The 27,639-nt window shown below is 43.1% G+C and overlaps 1 protein-coding gene across 1 annotated transcript in view; it reads left to right on the top strand.

The window, feature by feature from the left end:
- LHFPL6 (LHFPL tetraspan subfamily member 6) overlaps positions 1–27,639 on the top strand; it is a 137,469-nt gene that overhangs the window by 95,398 nt on the left and 14,432 nt on the right. Inside the window, exon 3 of the mRNA XM_068673658.1 lies at positions 26,769–26,867. Within this exon, the coding sequence (XP_068529759.1) occupies positions 26,769–26,867 (99 nt within the window). The remainder of the gene's footprint in view (positions 1–26,768; positions 26,868–27,639) is intronic.

The raw sequence follows: 27,639 nt of genomic DNA, 5'->3' as shown, positions 1-27,639 counted from the left end.
TCCATGTCTTTGAGTCATTTCCTCTGTTTACATTTTTCACTAGAATCTTTCATTTTTTTTAGTTTACAAGATTTTTTTATTATTTTTTTTTTTTACATGACTTTGCAATATCATGTAGAAGGAAGACTATAAACCAGACAGATGAACTTTTCACAATATGGAAATTAGTGGATTATAAATGCCCACACTGACTAAAGCTTTCTGGTTTCAAGCTAGAAGTACGTGGTATATGTGACGTCTCAAAGTTTTAAGCTCATCATTTCTGGGGGAATATAAATATAACATTTAACTATATTTTGAGTCATTATTCAAAATTTCAAGGAAGAAGTATTAATCTGGCTGATACTGTAACCAGCCTCTTAGAGAGACAAGCAGCCTTTCTCAAAATTGCATCTGTTGTAATTGTGTTACATCTGTTTATATTTGGTCTATTTATATTTGATCTACTTGTAATAGTGTTTTGTAGGATTATTCCCATTCGGCTAGTACAAAAAATCTGCTTTGTAATCACTGCCAAAGGAGCAGTATCCACCTAGCCAGATCAAGTGTAATTGAGTACACCTGAAAAGGACATTGATCTCAGCTGAAGTTGAAATACCTGGACCAGCCTGACATTTGGTCTAACTTTGCAATTCAGAACAACATACATTTCAAAGTGTATGCTGCCCGTAAGACAAAGTGCTTACTTTTGAAAAGACTTATGTATCGAGACCCTTCCCTTCACCAAACACAGGTGTGCATGAATTTGTGAATGTGGTTGGGTGAATCCAGGAGGACAATAAAGGACAGTGAAAAAATAAAAATACCCCCCAGTGTCAGACTTCTTTTTGCTGAGCCTCTCAGACAAGCAGAACAGATCTGTTTCCAGTGCACTGTGAGGTCCTGGCCCCACAATTACCCTCCCTGTTTGCGTCCATGGGTTAAGCTAAGAATGTGCATACTTTTTCTTGTACCAACATACAGTCAGGATGCAGCAAAAGCCAAGTCATTGGCTTGGTTTGGGTGGTGATGGAGAAGGAGATGGGATTTGCCTGAGTTGCTGTGCATGATTTTAGTGTCTCTCACAATGGGGAGGAAGCAGACCGAGGAAGCCAGCTGGGACAAGTTAGCAGGGCAGCAAAACGAGACATTGAAACCATGTTTTTACAATGCTGATTAGACTCACGGACTCGTGCAAAATGAGCCCTGCCCTTGCCTACCCAGCACTGGCGAGGCCAGGGAGGGGACATTTCTCCTCCTTTGCTTCAGGGACCAGTTGCTGTCTGGCAGCAGCTCTCAGAGCAGGAATGTGATTCATGGTATCCAACATGCCAGTCAGGATTTACAGTACGTCGAGGGGACTGTAATCCGCTGCTTAAAGTGCCTGTGAAGAAAGGCTTCATGAAAGCCAGGCACTCTGTTGCATTAGTTAATGTTTATTGCTATTCTGGTAGAGTACTTTCAGGTGTCATAATTTTTTGCCCGATCTGAGCTCCGAGCAGGGAGGCATAAATTTCTGTGGGAATGCTGCTTATGCTGGACCTCCTCCACACGCTCTCTTCAGGAGGATGTGGCTGCACGGAAGTGGAGCATCAGTGAGCATCCTCCTCCTGAGGACTTTGGGGGGGATGTTAGGGTTCAGAGGGAATTGCTAGCACAGCCATTCACCTCTGCACACCGATCCGAGAGATGCAGAAATAATAAGGAGTAAAATGGGGAAAGCCTGCCCAGTTTTAGAGAAAGCTGTGGGATGATGGAGACGGGGATTTAACCTTGTGTTAAATGACCCAGATTCTGACTGTTCACCTAGAAAATAACAATTTGCAGTGATTATTGAGAAAGCCGTACTTCAGGGATTAAAAAAGGCCTTTTTCCCCACCTCTGTTTATACTGAAGTCATGTCAGACTGAGCAAAGAGCAGAAATAGAAAATGCAACATGTCCCTCAGCACTGAATAATTCGCATGATTTATTTAGCATCTTCTTTGCCAAGTGAGAAAATAACACATTATTACCTCTTTTCCTCTGATATACCAGTGCTTGCCCTGCTATCTCAAAGTAGCTGTTCAGGGTGTACCAAATATAACAAGAAATATGTTACCAGATGTTTTCAGTTTAACATGAAACAGAGCCTGGCTCTTTGTTTTCCTAATGGGCCGGCGTGCGCTCCCCTCTCTGAGGGGAACAAACTCAGAGCCAGGTTGGTCACTCACCCGTAGATGGAGCAAGGTTAATGTTTGGATGGAAACGAAAATAATTATGATTCGAGTAGATCAGATTTCTCAGAGTATGAAATAATACACTGGGCAAAAGCTATAATTCACATGGCACAGTCACTTGCTAATGACATTTCTGGGTTGTTTCTGAGTGATTTCAAGACACTGTGCCATAAAATCTTAATGCATTTTATTAGAATAAGCATGTGTTTTATATGTAATGATCAGCAAGCTCCAGGGCATGAATGGAACGGTGAGGGGCTTTCTTAGAGCATTTTTGTTGCATGATTTATTGTGCCTTTTTCAGAACTGACATTTGTGAGTGATAAGTATTTTTTTCTGCCTGTTAAGGTGGCTGGAAACAAAACCACATAGAAATATAATATACTTCGGTATTATACATATGCAGTTAATACTCTATTACAAGTTCTCAAAAAATTAGTTCATGTCACAATATGAAACTGTTCAATACACCAACTGATCTTGCACAGAGGGAGTCCTGTGATGAAGGTCTTGATTGTTCTTGGATAAATAAAAAGCAGTCTCGCAGATTTCATAATGATTCATAACAAAGTGATTCATAGCAACTGAACTGTTCAAGTCTTTGAAGAAGCTTGCGACCTGAATTTTATGTGCCTTAGAAATATTTTGTTCCATTTTGATGGAGTTAAAGAGCAGTGAGTTAGACATAAATGGCCTCTCTGATCACTTAAAAGTACTCCTGAACCAGCAGAATTGTGACAAATTTTTGGACTGCCTTCTGGATCTGTGGTTTTCCCCAGGAGCACACCGAGCTGGTGCTAAGGGGAGTTAGATGTCCCTGGAGAAAAGGTTTAATGCCTCTGAGTGGTGGATGGTGTGGCCACCCAGCACGCAGTGCCTCAGCCTCCTGGCCTGGCGTTTATTGAGCAGTACAGTTAAACTCGGGAATGCTCCCAATGGGACAAAAGCGTTTAACTTATCCCTCTGCAAAATCCTTGTGCACATCCTTGACTTCTTACTTTCTTGACTCTTCATTAATCTACTGAACTGATACTTTGTTCATGCTTGTCTCTTGTTCCCATGTGTTCGCTTCAAGTTCCCATATGACCTCTCCTCCCATCACCCCATGTCCCCTCTAGCTCCCGCCAGTTATCTCACATCTCACTGCTATTTAGCTCACAAAAGTTGCATTTTCCTAGTTTACAAGCATTCCTATTTCAGGTTTCCCTTGCCTTTTGTCCCCATCACTCCTTTCCAGGCTCTTTAGCTAGATTATTTCTATTCAGTGCTTTTCAGTGCTAGAAATCTAAAACATGGGTGCTTGCCCACATAAACTGATCACACTGCATCCAAGCCATGTAATAATAATAATTATTATTACTCAATGAACTTGATACTACGTGCGAATATTGTCTCTCTACAGAAAGAAGCATAATCCAGGACTTTAATAAAGCTGAACCTTCACAATCCATCTGCTGGTCATTGTGGAGTGTGATGATATAATTAAACCGTGCTTTGCAACTTTCTGCTCTTTTGTGTTAATCTCTCACCGAGCTCCAGATTAATTTGGCTGTTTACATGCTATAAAACCCACAGTGGGTTTTGCAATTGTGGGACTTTGATGTTAATGCGAAAGAGCCAGTGAGTCCTGAAAAGTCAGGGCTGCCTAATTTTCTGAGATACCACAATCCTGTGAGGTTTTGGTGGCTAAACCAGTTATTTTACTTGGAAAACTTTGGAAAATTTGCAGCTGTGACATGGTGGCTCAAAGACTGCTGCTTTATTGAGAGACATGCAGATAGATGTCTGCTATTCAAAGCACGAGATAATCATCAGTGTCTGAGCAAATTCAAACTGATATCAGCTTCTGCTCATTTTATTATGCAATTTCCACTTATTCCATCTGTCACTCATACTACAAAAAAGATGCATTGATAAAATAGAGGATTTACATGCTTCCTGGAAGTAAAACCTCAATAACCAAACAGTAGCATCTGGTTTCCACAACCATTAATGGCTGTGATCTCTTTTTTAATGCAGGCCTGAACCAAAATACACCAAAATTTGGCAAAAACTTCTCCACCCTTGCAGTCCAGCTCTTGGCCCCTGAAGCCCTGAAATTACCACAGCCTAAAAGCTGCCCCCACAGAATGTTTCACCTGCAGAAACTGTGTTTTGATCCCACTGACTTGTATCCAAAAATGTGTATGTAAATCAGACTTCACAGCTGTAGTCGTAGTGTAATTGCGTTGCAGAGCAGGTTGCATAGCAGGTACCCCTCACAGCGTTTTTAACACCTAGAAAAGGAAATTAGGAACTGATGTTATTTTTTTTTAATATGCTTAAGAAAATCAGAGGGAGAAAATAAACACCATTATTAAGACACTTCAGTGTTGCTGAAGCAAGGCCTCTTCTGCATCTTCCCACATTTTTGGTGCTGATGTGTCACCTAGGCTTGGCTGTGCTTGACGGAGAGATAGCCTAGAAATGAAGGAACGTCCATTAATCCCATTCTCCCTCCTACTAATGCTTTAAATCCTCTGACGATACCATCTCAATGGCTGCAAATCCCCAGCTCGTTTTTATGCTGAAGAGCCCTGTCACGTATCGAGGCACAGGCACAGGCCAGCCCTGGGGCCTGATCCTGCCAGGGGTTGGAGGGGAGATGCTTCCACACATAGCATGGGGCTGCTGGAGGGGGGTTAGAGTTCACCAACGCCCTGAACGATGACAAAGGCACAATTCCTTGCTGGAAGTTCAAGACAGGGAAGGGGGAGGGCAGGGGAGAAACGGGGGCAGAGCTGTTGGGAGCAGTGCATTCAGTCACCAGCTGCTGCAGGACCTTGCAGGGTTTGGGTGTGCTGCTTCAGGCTGAGTCTCCTCTCCCTCGATGAAGACCTTAGGCTTATCATTAATGTAGTAATAAACCCTACACTCTCATTTGGAAAAGTATCGCATTAAAATAATTGGCAAAGTGACACCAGTAGATAATGCATTTCTCCCAGGAGTTTGGGCAGAAATCAAACCCAGCCCCCGCACACACCACAACCTCCCATGAAATTGGGCACAGGGCTGCTGCTCCCCATCCACACTGTTTTTCTGAGCCACGTTGCCTGCCTTTGTTGCAGTGATTTGACCTAATTTAGCTCCATCCATCAAGCCTGCGGTTGCAGGAGGAAGGGAGCGGGCTGGCTCAGCTGCCTGTCCCGTCCCTGCCTTTTAGGAAAGGTGCTGCCGTGCTCTCACCTCCATAACAGGATCAGGATAATCTCCTTGGCTGTGAAGTTGATGTCAAGCAGCAGCATTAACTCTTTTCATTAACTTTTTTTTTTATTTTGTTTTTGCTGGTGAGGTGAGGAAGGAGAGGAAGGAGACCCACACATGATAAACTCTCTGGATCTTATATTTTATTTCTGACATAAGCATTTTGTTTGCTCCCTGGAGAAAGCAATATTCTATCCAAGAGCTGAAATAGGATTTGCTGTATATTAATGTCTTATTTTTTCTACTCTTTGTCCCCAGCTTCTTCCATCTGTACGTAATCAGTCACACTAGCTCACCTGAAATGTGTCAGATAAGATCTGCCTCTACTGAAACTCAGGAAAAGCAGGTCTTATTAAAATAAAATGGCAGCTTAAGGCAAGAAACCTTGTGACGATGATGATTTTCTTTTCTACTATGGGCAAAATGGGAATCTTTCATATCTCTCTGCTAAATGGAACTTCTAAGCATTTCATTTCTTCTTCATTGTTCACAAAAAGCAGCCACTGGTGCCCAATGCTCCCAGTGCAAGGACTGTTTCTGGACACCTCTACTCTAAAGTTTCACCTGGAAATGCTGTTGAAGGGATCATCCAGTTTCCCACCTCCCCTTTTAATAGCCGAGGAGCGTCAGTGAAAACTGAGCAGGTATTTGCACAGCTGGGACAAGGTTACACAGAAGTCACTCTTGTCTTCCACTGGATCTGCGTGTAGTCAGCCCCGCTCTAACAACCCTGGGGACTGCAGGATGGACTCACTGGAAATATCCACGAAATGCAGGCATTGTGTCGACACTGAAATATGCAGGGCTTGACTGGTTGCCCCATATCAACTGAGCTGCGGCAACCCCAGGGCAAACGCTTCCCCTGCCACAAATGCAAAACAGTTTGACTTACCTTGACCTTCTTTCATTGTCTCTCCTCTTGGTATGAGGCAGATTATTCCTGCAGACAGCTCAGCCCTAACTTTTGATTTGAACTGGTATTTAAGTAAAATATCACGCTGCCTTTCTCTCTTCCCACTCCCATTAAAAGGTATCTGTGTTATGGTTCTGCTGGTAAAAGCATCATCTGTCTAAGGAAAGACATCTGGCTGGGGGATTTGCTCTAGGTAGCAATAACAGAATAAGGGTTGTCCTTGATTTCAAGAGCTGGAGGAAATAATTACTGCATAGCATTCCCATAGCAGAAGAGCTTCTTCACAAAGGCAGGATGCAAACCAAGGGGATTCCAGCCCAGAGAACCCCTCAGAAGAGAATGTAAATTCCAGTTTCTCTGTCTGCACTTTTCATGGACCCTACTGATGGGAGAATTTTACTGACACTCATCTACATCATTCATTTGCAACAGTCACTTTTTACATACAGGACATGTTTTAACTGTCAGAGACAAGCAAAGACAGATTTAATCACTGGGGAAGGCTTAAATATAATTGAACATGGAAGCTACTCTTCTTTTTTACAGTTCTGAGAACAACATTGTCTTGACTAGTGCTTGTAGACCTGTCAATAGCTATGTACAGCTGGGTACAAAGCAACCTCATCTTAATTCATGGCACAGAGTCCTCTGTGCATGCAACGAGCACCAATGTTGTGTGGTGCTTCGTGCATCCCTACTTTCATCACCCCATGAAGGTAGTCACCAGAAGATGGGTGTCAAAGACTCCTTTGACAATGGGTCTGTAGAGGGAAGGCAAGCTGCACCCCTGGAGTTGGGAGAGACATTAACATTGCAAACTGTCCACCCAACTTTGTTGTGTGATGCAAAGAATCAGTAAATAAAGCTGTTTGCATCTCTACACTGTCTTCTGTTTGGGAAATATCCCAAACCAGCTGAATTATTGTCAGCTGAGTGACATGGCAATGATGGGGGAGCCCTCAGATAGCCCGCCTTGTGATAGGTCACAAAGAATTAGAAAACATTGCCTTTGCACAGCTTTGCAGAGGACTTTTCGTAATGCATGGTACAATAAATCTATCTGACAATTGTCAGCAGCGTATTTCAGTACTGCCACTAGCTGGGAGGGGTTTCCACCCAGATGAGATTTGGAGGCATCTTCACCTCCAGTAGGAGTAATGAGTTCTGAGTGTTGATAATGCTCTTTGTGAGTACAGTGCCTGTGTTCAAAGGGAATATTGCAGGGAGACCACCCTTCTTGCCCTGGGAGTTAAGCTCCCTTCAGTGGTATATACATCGCTCACCATGGCAATGGGAATTGAATTTTCCGCTCCCTGAGCTCTCCTGGATACTTAAACCAGCCTCATGTAATACCATTGTGGCCGGCGTCATTGCACCACTGAAAACTAAATGAATGAATAAATTAGAGCGGTGGTGTTTTGGATTGCTGAATCGCATCCAAGCTTTTTATTGCAGTCATGAACTCCTTTTCTGATGACAGACGGAATGATACTTATTAGGCAGTTAGGCAGGTCATTATAACAAACGAATTTGGGTAGTACAGTAGCAAGGCTGTATATCAGAGAACTGAGAAGGGATTATCTCTTAAGAAACCTCTTTTCCAACACCAATTGCCTTTTGACTGGAGGGCCCCTTCATATTACACAACAGTTTATTCTCCCTTATTGATGCAAGTAATCTAAGTTTATGGCTCCTATCACAATCTTTTCCTCCTTGGCCTTTTAACTGCCTTTAATATAGAAGCTATTCCCATGTTCTTGAAAGTTGGTGCCCCTTCAGCTTTTAGCCTTCATCCTGCTCCTATTTTATCTGCCTCTGACTATCCCTCAATGTCACATTTTCAGCTGTTAGTGCCCTCCTTGTCTCATTTCTGTGCAGTTGCCTCCAAAGCTATTTTGTCAGCCCAATTTACCCCATCACTCCACAGCTGCTCTTAGCCACGGGCAGCGCTGCGGGTCCCCTTGGCTCTGCCCACCCCTGGGATTTGGTGGGCTGTCAGACTGCTGCCAGGATGCCCTTGTTCCCTTGATGTATGCAGGCTGCAGTCCTGACCTGTTTGGGTCATCTTGGATGCACAGCGGGCTTAAAAGTGCCTGGACTATGGTTTTCATTTTCCCTAGGTGATTCACTGGGTACCCAGGAGGAGGCGGCCCTTTGACAATCTTTTTGCCCATCAGTAAGCCATGTTTGAGAGTTAAAGCCAGCAGAATAACCATATAAAAATCAGTCTTTTTTATTTTTTTTTAATTTTATTTTTATTTTTTCCCCCTCTGTGTATTGCCCTGAACGGGCTCATATTAGCCTGAAATGGCCCAAAGGAAGAGGCAAGATGACATAGCTGGGAACATACAGAGGGGCCAACTACACTTTCAATGTTAGCATACCATTAGATCTGCTCAGCTTTGACATGAAATTCACCCTGAAGTCATATTTGTGTCCTGTTAACCGCAGAAGGAGAGCTCTTAAGTGCAGGTACTTAACTTTCAAAATATGTTTTCCTGGTGAGAGATAGATATAAGTCTCCATTTAACCACACCCCTGACGTCAGACCAAAGTGATCCACTTGGCCATGGAATAGTTGCAACAGGAAAGCCATAAACTTTATTGCCTGGGGACCTTTGAAACTGGACTGGCTGCACCATGGTCTTCAGCACAGATGAGAGCAACGTGCTTCAGGGAACAGAGCACCACAGATTACCATGGGGAGCAAACCTCCTGAGGGGAGGGAATGGATGCAATTTGTTCTTTCCCATCTCTGATTTCTGCAACTCTTCTGGACCTGTTATGCTCAGAGACCTGGGACACAGCAATCTGATGTAGGCTGAAGTTGCACAAATGTTTATTTTTTGATAGCTTAAGCTTGTTTAAGTATTTATTGCTTGCTGGCCTCTTATTCTTGACTCTGTGGTGCCCCTTGCCCTCAGGAAATAAAAAATGCTCATATTCTACCGTGTCAGTTCCCAAGCAGCCATGTAAATGCTTGTGGCATTATCGTGCTTCCTCCTGAGGAAGACATGATGATGGGACAGTTGTAAACAGAAGGGTTGCAGACAGGGAGAAGGAAGCCTTTCAAACCATACCTCAGTTCCAGCCAGGTGGGAAGATATCTTTATCCAGGTTCCTGCTGCTGACCTTGCTGAAGTTACTATGACACTGCCCTTGTGGGTTTATAGGGGCAGATTCAGACCCAGACTGTAGACACCAGTACCTTGTCTTGGTCAGTTTTCAGATAAAAGTTAATTTCCAGGGACATTTTAACCCAAAATTACAGGTGTTTACACTAATAAGTTTTGTTGTTGTTGCCTGTGAACTGCAAAAAGTATCTCATGTTTAATTTATTATTTCACTTCTTTAAAAGCAGACAAAAGGTGTGCTCATAAACATTGAGGTAGAAGATCAGTTCTTTTACTGATACTTATGCATCATTTCCCAGGAACGTGTTGCTCCAAAAGGAGTTAGGTAGCCACTGAGATCATCATAAGTGAAGGAGGGTACAAAATAGAAATGATACCATGGTTTTTTTTCATTGCTGGAAATGTGGGATTTGTCAGCCCATTGCTTAGTGCATCCTCTGGCAGTAGCCAGCCCTTGTTGCTATTGCAAGAGGAACACTTACCGTATCCCAGCCTCTTCAGAGCACAGCTTGATATGCTGGGTTAAATGGCTAATTGAAGGTGAGTGCTTCAGTGTACATTAGTCAAACCCTGTAGTTAATACGGCAGATAATTTCTTTGTAGCTGTGCACAAAGTCAAATGTCTTTATTTCTTTTGTTCATTGCCATCCCCGCAGCCAGCTATGAAGGTCTGCTGAGTTAATTGTATAATCTAGCAGGGCCCCGTGGCAAGGCTTTAACTTAACCATACCTAAGGCATTTATGTTACACAGCCACTTTTCCTTCTGCTTTCTTCTTTCTATGCAATCATTCTACGTCTGTGTTAAGCCACATGGAGATATTGAAAGATATCTCTGTCTGCTAGAGTCAGACCGTGTAATTACCTGTGGCCACATTGACACTATTTGGAGATATGTGTCATTTGGGGAATAATGTTTCATTTTGGTGCCAACAGTTGTGTGTTCAGGCTCTAGGACACCACATCCAGGCTGTGGAGGTAGCCGTGACCACTCCTCCTGGAGCAAGGGCTGTGGTGGGCTCTGTACTTGGGAAAGCTGGGCTTATTTACTTGCTTGTTGGTTTGATTTTTTTGTTTTAAGTTTTGTTTTTCCTAGTTAAAGGACAGAAAGTTGAAATGAGCTTCAGTTCAGCCTAAGTCCTCTAATAAAATCACAATTCACCCAATGAAATTTTGTCCCATACTGTTCAAACTCTGTATGAACACCTTCCCTCCTTCTTGCTGCTGTCCCCCAACGTCTCCAGGCACCACATATTTAAAGGCAAGAAATCCCTGTGCCTTTTGGAACTAGTATCCCCTCTACTCATATAGGGAAAGAAGACTTCAAGGGAGTGAGTACCAACGGTTGCACATAATCCTGCAGAGGGATGGGGCAGGCTGCAACCTTTGTGGCTCATCAGGTCTCTGTAGTGATCACGGCAATGTTTTTTCAGCCATTATAGCAGCAACTTCTTTTGCTTCAAAAAGTAGCATCCTGTCAATTAAAGACAAAAACATTTTTATTTTTTTTTAAGCAGTCCACTGGGACACTGTATATGTATGTTCAACCTCATCTGTCCACTTCACTCTTTGGATCCTACCAGCTGAGGGACAGTCAGAGCTGCTTAACTTACACCCAGCCTTCACCCAAGCGCTGGCAGAGTATGGAAGTTGCACCAGAAAGGCAGAGCAGGCAGGGTGAGAAGTGCTCTTTGGGCCTTGGCCTTTTCTGCTTCATTACCGTGAAAAGCCTACAATTGAATATCAATTCATTCACATTCAACCTGGTCATTCTGCTTCCAGACCTCCTTTCTTTTCTGCAGCTGACAGGATGTCACAAGGAAGTGACAGGGCAGTGACAGTCTGTGTGTCATGGTCCACTTCTATTTAAACTTGATTTTTATCTAGTAATGAATCAAGCCACAGGAGTCCAGTCTGGGAAAAGAAAAAAAAAGTGTCCCAAGGAAGCAAGTTGAAGCTAGGAAGTTTTTTCAGTCCATTTGGAAATAAGAATGCATTACAATGTGCTTTTTTCCCTCCATACCAGACCCCTGTTTTCTCACAAGGTAGACTGGGTATAAAAGGGGTTTTGCATTATTTATTAGTGTGCCTCTGTCACACATAATGAGGGCTATAAAGTATGTAAGAGTTTATAATTGGCTATCTGCAAGAAGTAATCCTAAGGGGGCTGTGTAAGGATCAAATAAATTATGCTTCATTAAAGTAGTTATGCCAAGGATATTGAAAATTGTTTTTAGTTAGAGGAAGAAAAAGGAGAAGCAGAAAAGGAAAAAAAAAATCAACTCATTACTTCCCAGACCCACTTCTGTCAAAGCTTTTACAGTTCGAGGCAACATTTCAGTCCTCCTCTTTAAAATTCCTGATGTGTTCAAGATGCTAAATAAGGAGTTGCCAAGATCCTTGTTCAAATAATGCATAAATGGAGTTTATCTAAATTGTTTTATTAATAAACTTAACTCTCCCATGCAGTTAAGCAGGGTTCCCAATTCCCCACTATCCACTGTTGGCACATCAGCTTTCAGGAATGAAACTTTTATCTATCCTTCTCAGGGGAATATGAATGCCTGCCCCCCCTTCCCTGAATCTAATTATTGTTCTGATAATTCAGAACGAGGATTCAGTGGAAGTAAAATACAAAGAAAAAGGATGAGCAGCTGGACCTAGAAGCTGTGATGGTGTCATTTTAAAATGAACATTTACATTTCAGAAAAGCCACGATGAAAGTGATCTCCATGTTTCTGACTTAGTTACAGGGCTCTTCTGATCCTTCTGGAGATAATTTGTGTTACAGTGGAGTTGCCCCTGGAGTACATAAGTCAGACAAGGAAAAGTCTTGTCAGATCCAGGAGGGAGAGACTATCACTTTCCTCAAAGCAATTACTGGGTGTTATTCTCATTTTAAACAGAAAGCTGAGGAAGGACAGAGTTTCTCTCATGATGCAGTATACTTGGTTTTGAACAATTTCTGGCAGTCAGAAGTACCTGTAGAAGGTCATGTGCACTTTTGTGTGCTAAATGGCAATACTTTGAGAAGTCTAAAAATATACTCCATAACCCTTATGGGGCCATAGCTGCTCCAGCACTTGTCCAAGCCATAAGACAAAGTCATGTTTTTGTAATTCATTGGTAAAACTTCTTTTTCTGTGAAGAGGGTTTAATTTGATCGTACCATTTTTGCATTTAGCATTACTGTAAGTATCCAGCACTCAAGGACACAAGATTGAGTAGCATGTAAATATCTGGCACATGTTAAAGGGGTCAAGGAGGGCTCTAAGGATGAGACCCTCATCAACATTTTCTAGCAGGATGCCATTTTGTGAAAATCATGGCAAGCATGAGCCACCTGCAGGAACCAAGAGCAATGAAGGGATTGCAGCTGAGCTTCTGTAACCAGCTTGAGGCAGCCTGCACACCAGAAACCTAGCCCCAGATCCAGTCTTGGGCTATTTGCTGGATAAACAGCTCTGTTGAAAAACTTTGGCTTGGAAACATTTGCAGGTGGTTTTATTTGTGCCACAGTAAACACTGTGCCATTAACAAGGTCACCTGTATCAGATCTGAAATAATAAATTGAGGGAATTCAAGCAAGGATCAGTGGTACAAATGGCCAGTGAGGAGCACAGGTGATAGCTGGTTTTGAATGAGGAATGAAGATAATGGTTTCTACACAAGGAGAAAAAAAAAAAAAAAAAAAGGACTTTCCCTCTTTCTCCTTAAAGGCTTTACTAGTAGTCTAAGTGCCATCATTCATTGCCTTTGAAGCCATCTAACATTATCTCATACCTGGTTTATTTTCTTTGTATATGTGTTTTGCTTACATTCTCCCTCAGTCCCTGTAGGAGGTCCAACAAATGCTACTACTGCCGCTCAGCACTCCCTGCTCCCAGGTCCCAATAAGAATGCATGCTTGTACCTAGCAATTGCATGCTCCAGTCACCAAGTATTAATCCATTAAGCCAATGATCTTGTAAATTGGAGCAGAAATATTAAGTGCTGGGGATGGCATCCAGGCACTGATAGGCTTTTATCAAGGACAGCCTTTATAGCAAAGTTGTTCTTGAAGAGTCTTTTGCTGATCATAAACACTGTTTCTGAAAAGTTTTTAGGAAGAGAGAATAGCAATGAGCTCTAAGAGCCAGACAGTTCATTTTAGGGTTTTGCTAGTTACTGCTACCATCCCCTTTGAGGTCTTCATTTAACTTGATTTCTTTCTCATTCACTTCTCTCAGCTGAATGCAATGAGACTGATTCATTATTTGGTTGGTCTGATAGTATTCTAGCATAGTTTTTAAATTTTTGAAGGAAAAACCAGAAAGATGCATGGGCTCCTGCATGGGATCCTCTCCATGGGCTGCAGGGGGACAGCCTGCTCCATCAGGGGCCTCTCCACAGCCCGCAGGGGAACTGCTGCTGCCTGCCTGGAGCACCTCCTGCCCTCCTGCTGCACTGACCTTGGGGGCTGCAGGGCTGCTTCTCACTCATCTTTCCCAGCTGCTGTTGCATATCAGTTTTCTTCCTTTCCTAAGTCTGCTCTCGCAGAGTCACAAATACCATTGGCTTGTCTCTAGACAGTGGTGGATCACTTTGGAGCTGGCTGAAACTGGCCCTTATCTAACATGAGGCAGCTTTTGGACTCTGCTCACAAAGGCCAACCCTGCAGCCCCCCGTATCAAAACTTTGTCATGTAAAACCAATAAAGGGGCTTAGCAAAGTCTGTGGATTAAGGAGTGAACTTAAACTATCAGAAGGAAGATTTAGGTTAGACAATATGAAAAGCTTCTGTTGCAGACACAGAAACACAAGAACAGATTGTCATAGAAAAGGGTGGGATCTCCATTGTAAGAACCTTTTAAGAAGAGATAAGACAGTTATTTGTCTTGGAAGATACAAGGGAGCTTATCCTGACTTGGGGCAAAAGGATGGGTTAGATGACTTCTTGATAGGACAATTCCAACCCATTTCCAAGATATTTGTGTGTGTGTGTGTGCTTAAGTATGCTCTGTGTATAAAAGAATTTCCTAAATGATACAGGAGAAAGACAGAAAGCAAAATCCTCTCAACATGAGGAGCTGGAGGGTGCTGAGACATTCTATTGCTTTGGGATAACCCACAGGTGGGTGACGAGAAGATTTCAAAATGAGATCAGAGGTGGACTCTTGAACCCATCATGGAAGAAGCATACCCAGTTAGATTAGAAAGAGTTAAGTATGCTTGGGATTTTGATAAGTTTGTCCATATGGATTCTCTCTGGAGAGGATAAGTGGCAGCACCATATGTTTCTGAACTACAGATGTGCAATATATTTGTAACAAACTACAGCTCCTCTCCAAAATTATGATTTATCACACTTTATGACAAACTGAAAAATGGGACCTATTTGAGGGAAACTGACTTGATAGAGCATTTTTTCCTCTGCAAATTGGTTCAGTTGCTGAGTTTGAACACCTTTGGAAAGTAGGCATAGAAAATTTTGTGGTTTTAATTTGTTTTTAAAAAATAATAATAAAAAAAATCACTTTCTTGGGTATGTCATATGAAACGAACTTTAGAGCATGTAAAAATAGTGGGGGGAAAAATTGACAGTATGCAAAGGGTATTTTGAGTGCTACACAGTTCCCATTGGAGGTGTGCGGAACCTTGTTATTCCTCTTACTGAAAACAAAGTAGCTGGGAATGGGTCTATAGTTGTTTTCAGTTTAACTGGGGAAGCCATAGGAATGACTCATTTCACATCAAGTCTGTTATTGCTTAGATTGGACTCTGTTTATTTTAATTTTACACTATAATTTCAGCACAAAGGCAAATTGCATTGAGTACACCTCTGGTCATGCATACATTAATTCATGTGCTTAACTGCATGCTCTGCATGTAGCCTCATGGATGTGGAAAGTATTTTAAAAAGCTGTTAAAAAGTGTTGCAGCTGCAGTAGCAAACAATAAATTAAACTGCCCTCTCCTTCACCAATTTCCAGGTATTTCATAACACTTCAGTTGTCTATGACATCCATCAGAGAGCTCTACGCTCTCTGAGATATGTGTTTGATGACTGTGGGCCTGTGTGTCAACTAAGCTGGTGTGTACATTTTAGCAGAGTAGAGGCTAAAGCCTGTGAATCACCACTGAAAATAGTGGAAAGGGAAAAGTGAGTCTCAGCTGTGTTTGCCAGTGACTTTTACAGCATTATAGTAGTTTATCTTACTAATTGTCTTTTATAGAAAAGTGTCCTCAAGACACTGATGGGGAGCAGACCTGGTATGTGTATCCATACTGGATATATGCTTTGCCTCGGTTCCAGTTCCCCTCTCATTCTGGGAATCTGCCACCAAAGTGAAGTAATTGTCTGGACAGCTTTGTTGCGTTATCCAGCATCTACAAACTATTCTTCTTCACAGATTACTAACCTAATAAACATGGAAAAGCAATTCTGTGGGGTTTAATCCATGTCTGATTATTTCCAAATGCTGGGGTAAGCTAGAGGCGACATCACTGAAGTGGTGGTGCTCAGGAGAGTTGGGCTGAATTTCTGCTGCAGACTTTTCCTCATGCTTACAAACAATCTTAGACTGCTTAGTTTGCATTCAAAAGATGTGGCAACGCCTGCCCATTTATCTTTTTTGTCAACCTAGGCATATTCACTGACATGGACTATCTTTCCTTATTTCTCTCCTCATGGTCCTGCATGAGATCCGTTCATGTGCTAGGAAATCCTTAGAGCCTGGCATTTCTGCAAAGCTTCTGGCTGGTTTTATCTAGCGACCAGGTGCTATCAAAATTCATATTAATGAAAAAGAATATCCCCTTCACTACAATGGCTAGATGGAGAATTATGTAGTTTGAGAAGATAATTATTAAATTACTCTTTATTAATTACAGTAGGCATCCTTGTGTTTCTAATGGAGTGATTTCTATTTAAATACACTATGTCATATGCCATATGCTGCTTTAGACTCTTTGAACTGTCAAGCATTTGATTCCGAGCCACAAAATGATGGGGTGAGCATACAGATGGGTTGTCACATAAAGAAGTCTGATGGCATGTGATAACTCTCAGGCATATATTTTTTTTTTTTTTCCATAAAACTCATAATGTACAAGCAGTGATCATGGTTTGCCAAACAAAATGAGCTGACAGTCAAGGGAGTTCTTCAGGCATTTCAGTTCCACTTTGCAGCTTCACTCTGCCTTTAGCAGGACCAGGTCACACCCTTTCCAGAACAAGAGGTGTCAATCTTTTTTTTTTTTTTTTTAATATTTTGTTTATTTATTTATTTTTATAATTATCAGACTGTGGGGAACTGTGAAGAGATTTACCAAAGCAAGTCCTGAGTGGTCTAGCTTGGTGGTGGCAATTGAGACAGGTCAGGGTCATTTTGAAGCAGCAACTTGTTTCCATAGAAATAATTTTAAGATATAGCATACAGGTTTCCAATCGGGAACAAGGCAGTTTTTCCTTTAATCGCCTGTTCTCCCCTAACATTCAGGTCATTTCCCGTAAAGGAAGGCAGGGTTTGTGACAGGAATTGAGGCATTTGCATCTTCAGGGCAGAACGAGGGCAGAAAGATAGAAGATAAGGCTCAAAATAAAGCGTAGGTAACTTTGGGCGTGATTTAATTACAGATTCATACAGGTTTTTTCGAAGGTGTTTACAATACAGATATTTTCCCTTGAAGTAGGTTTCTAAGTTTACATTAAGATCAATAGATATCTAGGGTGAAACTCATTAGCCTAAACCTTGATGCTTTGTGCTGTTAGAGATACTCTAGGGTCTGCAAGACCTCTCTGCATGGGCTGGCAGGTATGTGAGAGGACTTCGGGGAGACTTGTATTTCTCTAAACAGGTAGATGGAGGCCACGTGAGATCCTGAACAGTGCTAGAACTGGTCAAAGGTGCTGTGTTTGGGCAGCCAAATCCCACTCCGAGTCAGTTCTGCTGGTGGAGCATAATTCGGCAGCTGGCCTACGTGTCTACTCCCATTCAAGATGTCCTTGGCTATCTGACCTCCATCTGCCAGTCCAGGAGGGTCTGGCTTTCCCAGCTGGCCCTGTGTCCTGTCTTTCAGTCCCCTGTGAATATCTTTGCTGGCTTAGTTAAGCAGACTTCAATGTGTCCTAAACATAGACCTACCTGTATGTATTCTTTAGGATGAGAAATACAGCTTTTCAGACTCCACTGCTTATAATAATAAGGGTCTAAATTAATTTGTCTCTTCACGGGCATCTTCATAGGTTTCCTGTGCCCTGTGCCATGTAAGGCACCTTGAATGGAAAACCTCTTTTGGAGCAGGAGTTAGTTACCAGGTAGGATACCACACTCAAATGCCAGTAGTCCTATACAAACACTTGACTTGAGCCCCCACTGCCTTAAGCTGAGGTGTCTGAATGATGGAAAAACAGATTCCTAAAGTCTTACAGGTTGAAAGGGTTATCAGGAGGTCTTATGGTTCAACCTTCTGCTTAAAGCAGGACCAGTCCTGAATCATGACCACAATAATCACTTTCATACCTCCAGGTGTTCCCTTTGACAAAAGCAGCCAAATCTGGGTTTATCCAAACTGCTTCATGCTGTGCCTCATGGCTAAACACTGGAGCATTCAGTCTTGCTAATCCTCCACTTACCTCATCCACGGGGACATAACCAGCACACATTGCATGAAGCCCAAAGGAGAAAACCTTGTGATGCCAGGATCTCTTATATCCACTGGCCCACACCCAGCACTCTTTGGCCAGGAGAAATAGCCATGGACAATAGCCATAGACAACAGCCAAGGACATCCTACTTGGTACCAAATACTTGCATCTTTGTTGTCTGAGAGAATGGAAGTATAAGGACTGTGTGATCTGATAGTAAGGGACTCAGTCTGTAGTCCCTGCTTTGGTGAATATTCATTCTCTAATCGATTGGTGTGACCTCCACAGTAAGTCTGGGGTCTGCCTTAGCCTCGCTTAACCATAAACAATAAGATGTAAATTGCACAAGCAGGTGCCTGTCTTCTTGGATCTCTCTAAATCCCTCTGAATGTGAATGGTGCTGTATAATAAATAGTAATAAAGGGGTTTGCAGTGAAACATCCATCTAGCAGATGTTGTAATTCAACTAGTTCTCAAAAATCATATTACTCCTCCTACTGCATACATAAAATAGGATTAAACTCTAGGGTATTCTATTATCTAGTACCAACCCGTGTAGGCTGTGGGATATGAGTCCTGCTGCTTTATAAAATCCAACTACAAGTTCTTCCAGGGGTGATTTTCAGTGGTTGGAAGTGGTGGGAGCTGCAGCCTCCTGGATCTCCCCTCACCAGCACTGGTTTGGAATGGCTTTGAAAACGGAGCTGGATCTTTCCTTTCCCTGGCATCAGCTGTCACAGTGCTGCCACTCGTGCTTTTATCAAACGGGTCTTACTAATTCACTTCTGTTTATTAAAAGGTCTGTGATTTCTCTACTCTTCCCACTTCTCCATTTCTGTTGGTTTTTTCCCATCCCTGACTCTTATTTTCTGAAGCCTTCAGCATTGTTTTAAAACCTCCTAGGGACAAATAAAACAGACAAGGCCATTACTCTTCTACCTGGTGGGTAGCACAGCATCTCTGGGTGAGGATTTCCCCCTCCAAGCCTGAAGCACCTCTGTAGTAATGAGCCCACCACCTTTGATCAGATCGGTGGTGCCCCTGGTTAGCACCACAGCTCCTTGGTGTGCTGTGTGATGGCAGCTGGCAGGCAGCTGCAACGCCTGCTGTAGGATTCTGTTCTCGGGGATTTCTGTTGTTGTTCTTATGTTTCGTCGTGTTTTGCACTCAGACAAGTGATTCCCTTATTGAGTTTATTCACATACTATGCAATTGTACCTCTCTCAACATACACATTTTCCATTCAGTCCCAAGGAACCAGTTATATGCCCTATGTACAGTGACTACTGATTTGGCAGAGAACTGCTGCCCAAAGTTTAGATCCCATGCTTAAACTTGCTAAAAGCCCAGGTCAAGTGCGTGCCTGGATTTCCTGGAGAACATACTGAGCAGTAGTGGAAGGGACCGACATAATTACTTTTCTCTAATGGGGCAACAGAAAAGAAAAAAAAGGACAGAGGGATGATGTCAGGAGAAGCAGTAGGAGTGTGACCTTAAAGAGGGAAAATGAAGTACTTCACATCATGGTTTTTAACCAATCCCTTTCAAACGCTAAAGTACATCTCAAAGCAGCAGACGTTCTTCATGTGCCAGCTAAATTTTATGTGTACACTGCAGGCTCACTTTTAAAGCAGGTAAATGCTGAGAAGAGTTTTTAAATCATGAGAACCAGAGAGTCAAAGTCTGTGCCTCATCTAAAACTGGTTTTGCTTTGCTTGTAGATATTACTATACCTTCAAGTGACAGATGGGAGTGTGAAAACTTTCTATCATCCTTGAAGATTCAGACCAGCTTAATAGAGAAAAGATGTGAAAGGAAAAATCATCATTAAAATGGTCTTGAAAGGGATGACTTCCAAATTATTGTCTGACAGCTTCTCCAGATGGCTTGAATATCTGTCAGATATGAGCGGCATTCATTAGAGATGCCTAGAGGAAAAAAAAAAAGAAAAAAAAAATCCAAGGTTTCTTTTTGGTCAGAGAAAGGGGAGAAAGTAGGAGAGAAGGGGAAAGAAAGGAGGAACATATTTTAAAGTTTGTTTTTTTTTTTCCCCACTAGAAAGAAACCACACAACAGGCAGCTTTCAGTTCTGTTATTTTCTCTCAGCAGTGCACGGATCATGCTTGATCCATTCCTTTTCTTTGTTTCTAGGTGCAAATTCAGTGTGTTTTCCCAGTGGCCCTGGGCTTCTTCCAGGTGCAGAAGGCTTCCCAGGAGGCCACAGCCAGGCAGACCGTCCTTACCTGCTGCCCACAGAAGTCCTTCCTGGTGCCTAGGCAGTCCCTCTGGCTGTGTTGGTAGGGTATAACTGTAGCTGGGATGTACAAAGAGGAATATGGTTTCCAGTGTCCATGTGAAAAGCATTGCAGACACTTAAAAAGGCCAGAATAAAGGAAAACTATTATTGGTTCTGTTCCCATTTGAAAATGCATTTTCTAGCGGCAAGACTTGGAGGCTAAGTCCAATGCTAAGTGCCCCACTTACTGCCATCACGACCTCTCTTTATTGATCAAACTGATGGGTTTTCCCATCAGATTTGTCTGAATCATGCACTTAGGTTTATCCTATTCAAGGGAGAAGGAAGGACACTGGGAAAGGTTTGGCTTTATTTTAACAGAGCCATGAAACAACTGGACACACTATGACTTCAACAAGAGAGAGGAAGAGCTGAGCCTGTAAACCAAGACTTTCTAGCTATGTACTGTTATGAAAATTACAGACAATTAATTTATGGTGATGACTACAAGGGTTATTGAAGCACGTTGTTGGGTGGAGGCTCCTGTTCAAGCCACAGAAGCAGGCTGAGGACTGCCCACTGCAGGGAATTGCAACCTTCAGGTTTTGTGCATTGGCTTTTCCTGATCGCTGTTGGCCTTACTGAGCCCAGTGATGTAGGAAAATCTGGTTATGTCTCTCGTTTTATTAATCCTTCTCTAGCTACTGTTTGAGAACTGCTGTTCCTGGGGTTATTAATAGTGGTTGGTATTTACCTCTTGGAGGAAGCGGATTGCTACACGCCACAAATCACGCCTTTATCACTTCAAAGATGAGACCTCCATCTGTGCCAAACCACTGATATAATTCCTGCCCCTTCCCTACCACCCCCTGCTCAGCAGCATCAGCTGTGTGCAGAACCTGCTAGATGCAATTATTTTCAATCACACCTCCGGACAAACAAGATCATCTTTCAGATACTAAGGGTTGCTAAAGTACAACTGGGCGTCATACCTGCAGCAAGAGTGACAGGGAGGGCAGTGGGGTGGATGAGGATCACTCTGAATAGTTTATCACTGAGGTGTCCCCTCCCCTGGTTTGTAGTGTCACAACTTGTAGGACCTGGGGATGCTGCAGCTGCAGGGAGCTGTGGTGTGCTGCTTGTATAAGGTCAGTGCAGTCAGCCAGGAGGGGCGGCAGGGCTCGCACAGCTGCAGGTTCACAACAGCTGCTGTGGGGGAAACCACTGGCTCAGGGTTTCTAAAAGCAGGTCCAGTGTTTTGTGTTGAGAAGGTCTGGGCAGCTCTTCACCTAGCACATCGGCTGGTTTTAGCTCGCTTTTTGGAAGTATCCACCTCCCTGCATGGACTATAAAAAGAACCAAGTGGCTAGATGGGACTCTTAAACATTGAAGCCAGGCTCTTAATTGCAGCTTTGCGTAGCCAAAGTTGGTTGTGTTTAAGTCATGACACTTACAACAGCAGTGTTTCATGGCCCCTCAGGCTCAGCACAGAGCAAGAAGCCCTTTTCACTGCTGAATGCAGAACTGCTCCAGGAGAGGTGGTCTGGGACAGTGCCAACACCTCCACTGGCACATGGTGCAGCATCCCAAAGAGCAGCCATGTGCCACCAGCACCTCTGCTGCCTGCTGGCCCCATCCCAGCAATCAGCACCTCAAAGCTTCAGCCCCTTTTTGAAGCAGCCATTTAGGGACCTGCACATTTCCTTCCTCTTTCTATTTCTTTTAATGACTGTAGCGGATAATGGAAGATGACAGATGATGGTAATTACAGCACTATGGGTGTTTTTTTTCCTTTTCTCAAGGAATGTTATAGGCATCCTAAGCATTTTAAGCAGCTGTAAAGATGGGTGTGGTGCCCTGGGTAGAATAGCTAGCTAAATACGTTAACTGTAGGGCTGGCTGGGATGTGACTCTTGAGCTAAACCAGCCACCTTTCTCTATTGAAACAGCAAAATTAGCTTAATTTTTTTTCTGTTAGTTCTGTGGCCTTTCTATTTAATTTACTTAACCAAAGGTTGCAGCTATTCCATGGAATCTGTGTTCTCTGTGATTAAACAGATAGGATGAGAGCACATGTATGAATTATTAGAGGTAATAGTGTGCAGTCTTTTTGCTTTCCCAGGATCTGTTCCACACACTGAGTTGCTTACAAGCATGAATGGATTGACTGGGAGGGGAGGAGGGGCTGAGGGCTTTTGTCCAAGTCCTGTTAACATCATGGGCTTTGAGGCACACCCCAGATTTAATGCATAAAATAAGGGCGGTGGTACTAGCCCTGTTGCAGTCATGCAGAATCCTGCTGAAAGCAATGGGACAGATTCTGCCCCATCACACACACGCAATCATGCATATATATGTACCACAGGGTAGAAGGCAAAACTTGTGCAATTTTAAAGTCTAATGACTGGTGGGCTCTAAGTCTCAGTGAAAATGCACAGAAGGTAGGTCCATGAGTTGGCCTTCACCCTGTCTGTTAGAAGAACCAGGAACATAACTGCTTTGTCAATAGGTTTAGATCCATACCAGCCTACCAGTGCCACTGCAGGAAACGTTTGAAGGTGAATCAAAACAACGGAATATCACACATATCTTGTGATATCTTGTGATATCACAAGAGATGTCAAAATGGCAGCTTTAGGAGTTGTGGCCACTTGGTACCTGTAACAAAACCAGATGCAAGCCTTTTTGCCCGATGGCAACGTGTCACTCTGCTCCTGGCAGCCCCCTCGGCCTCTGGCAGCTTTTGTGGTTGCTAAAAGGAGCGTGTGTTTGCCCATGGCTTTCTACCTCGACCTTAGCATGTAAGCATGCTGCCCCTTGCACCTGGGGACCACACCACAGAGATGCTAATCCTACTTGGACCTTAGAGTCTCTTGGGTATGGTGTTATGTGCTCTGCTCCTGCTGTCCTTGGTCATTCAGAAATGGGTTCTTGGTAGAGGGGTCCATGGCGAAATTGGCATTGTGCTCCATGAAAGAAACTCAGCCCTGCCAAATTTCATTCTCAACTGAAGAAGCAGTTGTCCCATTTATAGAGAGTTTTTCTGACGCAGCACACTATTTTGTCTGTATTGGGTTTATTCATTTCTGGGAGGCACAGGTAGTGGTGAGGCAGTGGGTTATTAGACAGTAATTACTCTGGTTATTAAACAAAATGGGTTGGCTTTCAGGATAAGCACCCACATGGGAATGAAGTTATGTCTTTGGAGCAACTTAACATTACAGTATATTGGACTACTAATGTATTTTTAACTGTATCTCTGGGGTTTTAGTATAAAAAAGATCCTGATTCTATTCTCCTAGTACATTCTCAACCATCCCCTAATTTAATTTTTTGAGATTTAAATGACTTGATCAGAGAACAGGGCTAGACATTATGTCTGTGCCTAAGCAAGGCTTACATTCGAGGCTGTTACTCTGTAGAGTACATAAGAGTTTCCTGGTTTTGTGAAAGAAACAAGGAAATCTAGGATTATTTTTAATAGTAATTATACTTATAAATCAATAATAATTTTATTTTAGACCAAAGGAGAGGCTAGATTTTAATTCAAGTCCAGACACTCTCATGAGGTACTTTAAGAACCCATAGCTTTTAAAACTGGCACAGCCTGACCCCCAAAATTTATTTTGACTGAAACTGGGCTTTGAGTTTACAGAGATGTACGTACAGAAAAGGGACAGAGGGTATGAAACAGGGGTGAAGAGGCCTGGCTGACGTTTGGTAGCCAAGGCCTGCAGCCTCTGTATGTGATTTAGCATTGAGGGCAGGCGGAGTGAATTGGTACGAGGTGTTTGGAAGAGGATGTGCTCTGGAGGGTGGCAGAGGAAAATGCTGTGATTAATATTCCTGGGAAAATAAATAAATAAATAAATAAATAAAATAAATACACAACCAACAAGCAACAAACTATTGCTGCAACAAAACTCAAAGGGAGCTGAAAACAAACAGCCTTCTGTGAATGCAGTGTGCACCAGAGACTATTGCCACCTGAGGAGAGTAATTGGCAAGTGCTGAGCAAGAGCTTGTTCTGGGTTTGGAGGGGCAGCATTGTCATGCTAATAGTCCTTTCACTTGCCTGCAGTGCTGCTGTTGTGCTCTCCTGGAAGAGTGGGCCAGAAGGCTTTCCCAGGACCTATTTGTGCAGAAGGGCTGGCTGCTGCTCCGCCTGCCCTCCTACCCCTGCGCCCACCTCCCTGCCCCTCGCAATGCAGCCCTTTAAGCATTTGTGAGGGCTGGGACCCAAGCTGATTGAAACCAGGCAGTAGGGCTGGCCAGGGCTCCATCACCCTGTGAGACTGTCTCTGGTACCTGGGTGCTCATCCTCCCTTCCCCAGCCTTTCTTATCACCGATGGTGAAGAGTCTCCTTGCCCCACAGGGTCCTGCCCCACTCCATGCTCTAATTGTTTCACAGTGCCCTTCTTGCTTTAACAGCTCATGTGAGAATCAGTCTTTTTTTTTTTTTTTGCAAGAATCTTAAGCTGTCGTTGACAAATATAGACTCAGTTTTGGCTGAAGTTCTCTTGTCTCGGAAACATCCTTTCAGAGAATTTAAGTGTAAGGTACTCTCGTTTGCATGGATCCTACCAGCTGCTGTCAGCTCTGCAGCCCCAGGGGAAAAAAAAAAAATCAGATGATACTGTGAATGCTGCTAGTGAGGACATGAAAAGCAACCATATCCAGGTCAGGTGAAGTTGTGAAAATGTCTAGCATTCATGTGCCCTTAATTGCTTTTCTGCCTGTACAGCTGTGGGTCAATGCACCATCCGTGAGGGGCCTGCCTCCAGAATTTCTTTTCTATTATATCACATAGATATGGAGAGAGGAGCAGGCAGAGGCAGTGAAGAAAGGAAGTAGACTTGAGTAGCAGGAAGAAATCTGAATTTATAGGGGGACGTTCTAATATTGGGCCTGACCAGGGGCGGGTAGGCCTGGAGGAGCTGCTGGGTTCCTCTGCTAACAGCTAAGGTGCTAAGAGCATCAAACATCAGGAGAAAGATGGGACAGAGCTTCTTTATGTCTTTAAGCGAGTCAATAAAATAATAAGGTGATTTCTATATCTTACTGGAGCATCAGCAACATGAAAAATGTAGATATCAGCAGGATAGAGACTGTAGAAATGTAGGGACTGTAGAAATGTGCAGGTACGTCCAGGCCCTGAGACAGAATCACCCTCAGGACTCCTGTGAGACTGGTGTGACATCCCCAAGGCCCCTGTCACCACATCCAGGGCTTTGCTGCACTAAGAGCATACCACCAGAATAGCTCTGCCAGGGAGCACATTGTCTCCATTCCTATTGCCAAGAGAGGAAAAGTGAGGTGGTGTGAGCTCGAGGAACTTGCTCAAAGCCAGACAGCTGTGGCTGTAGGGCTTGAAACCCTGTCCCAGCCTACCTAACAGGTAAAAGGCACTACTGAAAACCCATGCTGCGAAATTTCTGAGGAACTGTGTGCCTCTTCATCCTGCAAAGCATGAGGTGCACCCAAGCTGTTATCTACATAGTGACTCACCTCCAGTCTTATAAGATCTGACACAAAGGAGGTAAAATTAAATGATTTAGTACACAGTCAGCTATTCTCTTTAGGCTGTCCTTGTTAAAAAAAAATAAAATAAAATAACAGAAAGATCTTTGCCAGCTACACCTGCTTTTTGGCAGCTGCTGCAGTGACAGCTGAGAATGCAATATGATAAAAATGCCACTTCTACGAAATAATCATGTCCCGTTGAGTGATTCCCAGCAAGATCTGGTGAAGGAAAAGACTTAGCTGAAGCACATCTGTTCTGGACAGCATGAGGACTGGCGAAAGCAAAGCATACTGTGAATGCTAAGCTGAGCACAACAACAGGTAGAATGGCTCAAGAGCTCGGTTGTTTTGCTGAAATGATGTGAGAAAACTTTGTGCAGCTTGTACCTGCAGTATGAATTGATCAGGTGACATGAAATGACTCTTCCTTGACTTTTGAAGGGGTGAAAAATAAAGGAAAACAACGAGGGATTAGCACAACTGTCAGTTCACTTTCTCCTGTTGAAACCATGATAAACTCTGGTTGATTGTTGTTTTAATTAATCAGAAGCAATCAGCTTGTAAATGCTGTGATTAACACAGCTTCTGTTTAACCCCGTGTTGGGTTTTCCAAGCAGTGTATGCAACAGTTCTGCAGAGACAAGGGGAGTTTAAAAGCTCTCAGACAGAAGCTGAGGTTGGCATCTGATACTGAATAGCCAAGTCTGCCTCCAGCACACCAACCAGCTGTAAAACCATGTAGCAAATTGAAGCAGTACAAGCCCAAATGATTTCCTACTGTTCTCAGGACAAAAAGAGTGGTTTTTGTTTGTTTGTGTGTTTGTGCGTTTTGTTTTAAAGCTGAGATTCCCAAGGGGCAGCTTGTGTAAACTTGTATTTTCTGTTCTCTTGTAGGTTTGTTGATTGGCTCTGGTTGTGCTCTCTATCCTCTTGGCTGGGACAGTGAAGAAGTCAGACAAACCTGTGGTAACCTTTCCAACCAGTTTGAATTGGGTAAGTCATTATCAGAGCATCTCAGGGACATTATACTCTTCTGTTTCTTGTCCATGAAAGCAAAAGAGATGAGTGCAGTCTTGGAGGAACAGCACAGTTGTGTGCTGTAGGGTATTCATATTGCATGTTTCTGACGTGGTACTAAGGCAGGGGACTTAAGGTTCCCTGGGAATGTTTTCCAGCAGAATATTATAAAATAAATGAAGAAATGTATGTACATATATTTATAAGACATCAGATTTAATAGTCTTGCAATCAGTGAGTTAACATCCCTAGAAATCAGGACAGGGACAGATCAGAGATATGTCAATGGGTTGAGGTAATTCACAATAAGAGCAGTTAACTACCTTTGCAGTCTGGCATGCTTATGGGCTTCTAAACTAAGCGTAGGAGTATGGTTTTGGTTACTCACAACCTCAGAAAGCTGGTAAATAACATTTGCTCCCTACGACAGCCTTTTCTGCAACAAGCAACTGGTCTTACTGGTGATGTCTGCACTGAGCTAAATGAGAGCCAAGGATGTGGTGGAGCTGGGCTCACACCCACACAGCATGGGGTGAGCATCTTGTAGAGAGCTCATTGGGGTGATAGAAAACAGAGGCCCAGCAGGGAGCTAAGGATTAAGCAATGTGAGTGATCAGGATCTGATTGAATGAACATGCAAGTCCTTTTTTAGTGAGAAGGGTGGATGCAGATGCTGCTATCCTGCTCTATAAGTACTCTTTGGTCCTGTGTCACTCAAGGAAGTGAGGGATCTGCAATCATCCTGCAG

Source organism: Anas acuta, chromosome 1, assembly GCF_963932015.1.
Source record: "Anas acuta chromosome 1, bAnaAcu1.1, whole genome shotgun sequence".
NCBI lineage: Eukaryota > Metazoa > Chordata > Aves > Anseriformes > Anatidae > Anas > Anas acuta.
This window is presented reverse-complemented; position numbering and strand designations above follow the sequence as displayed.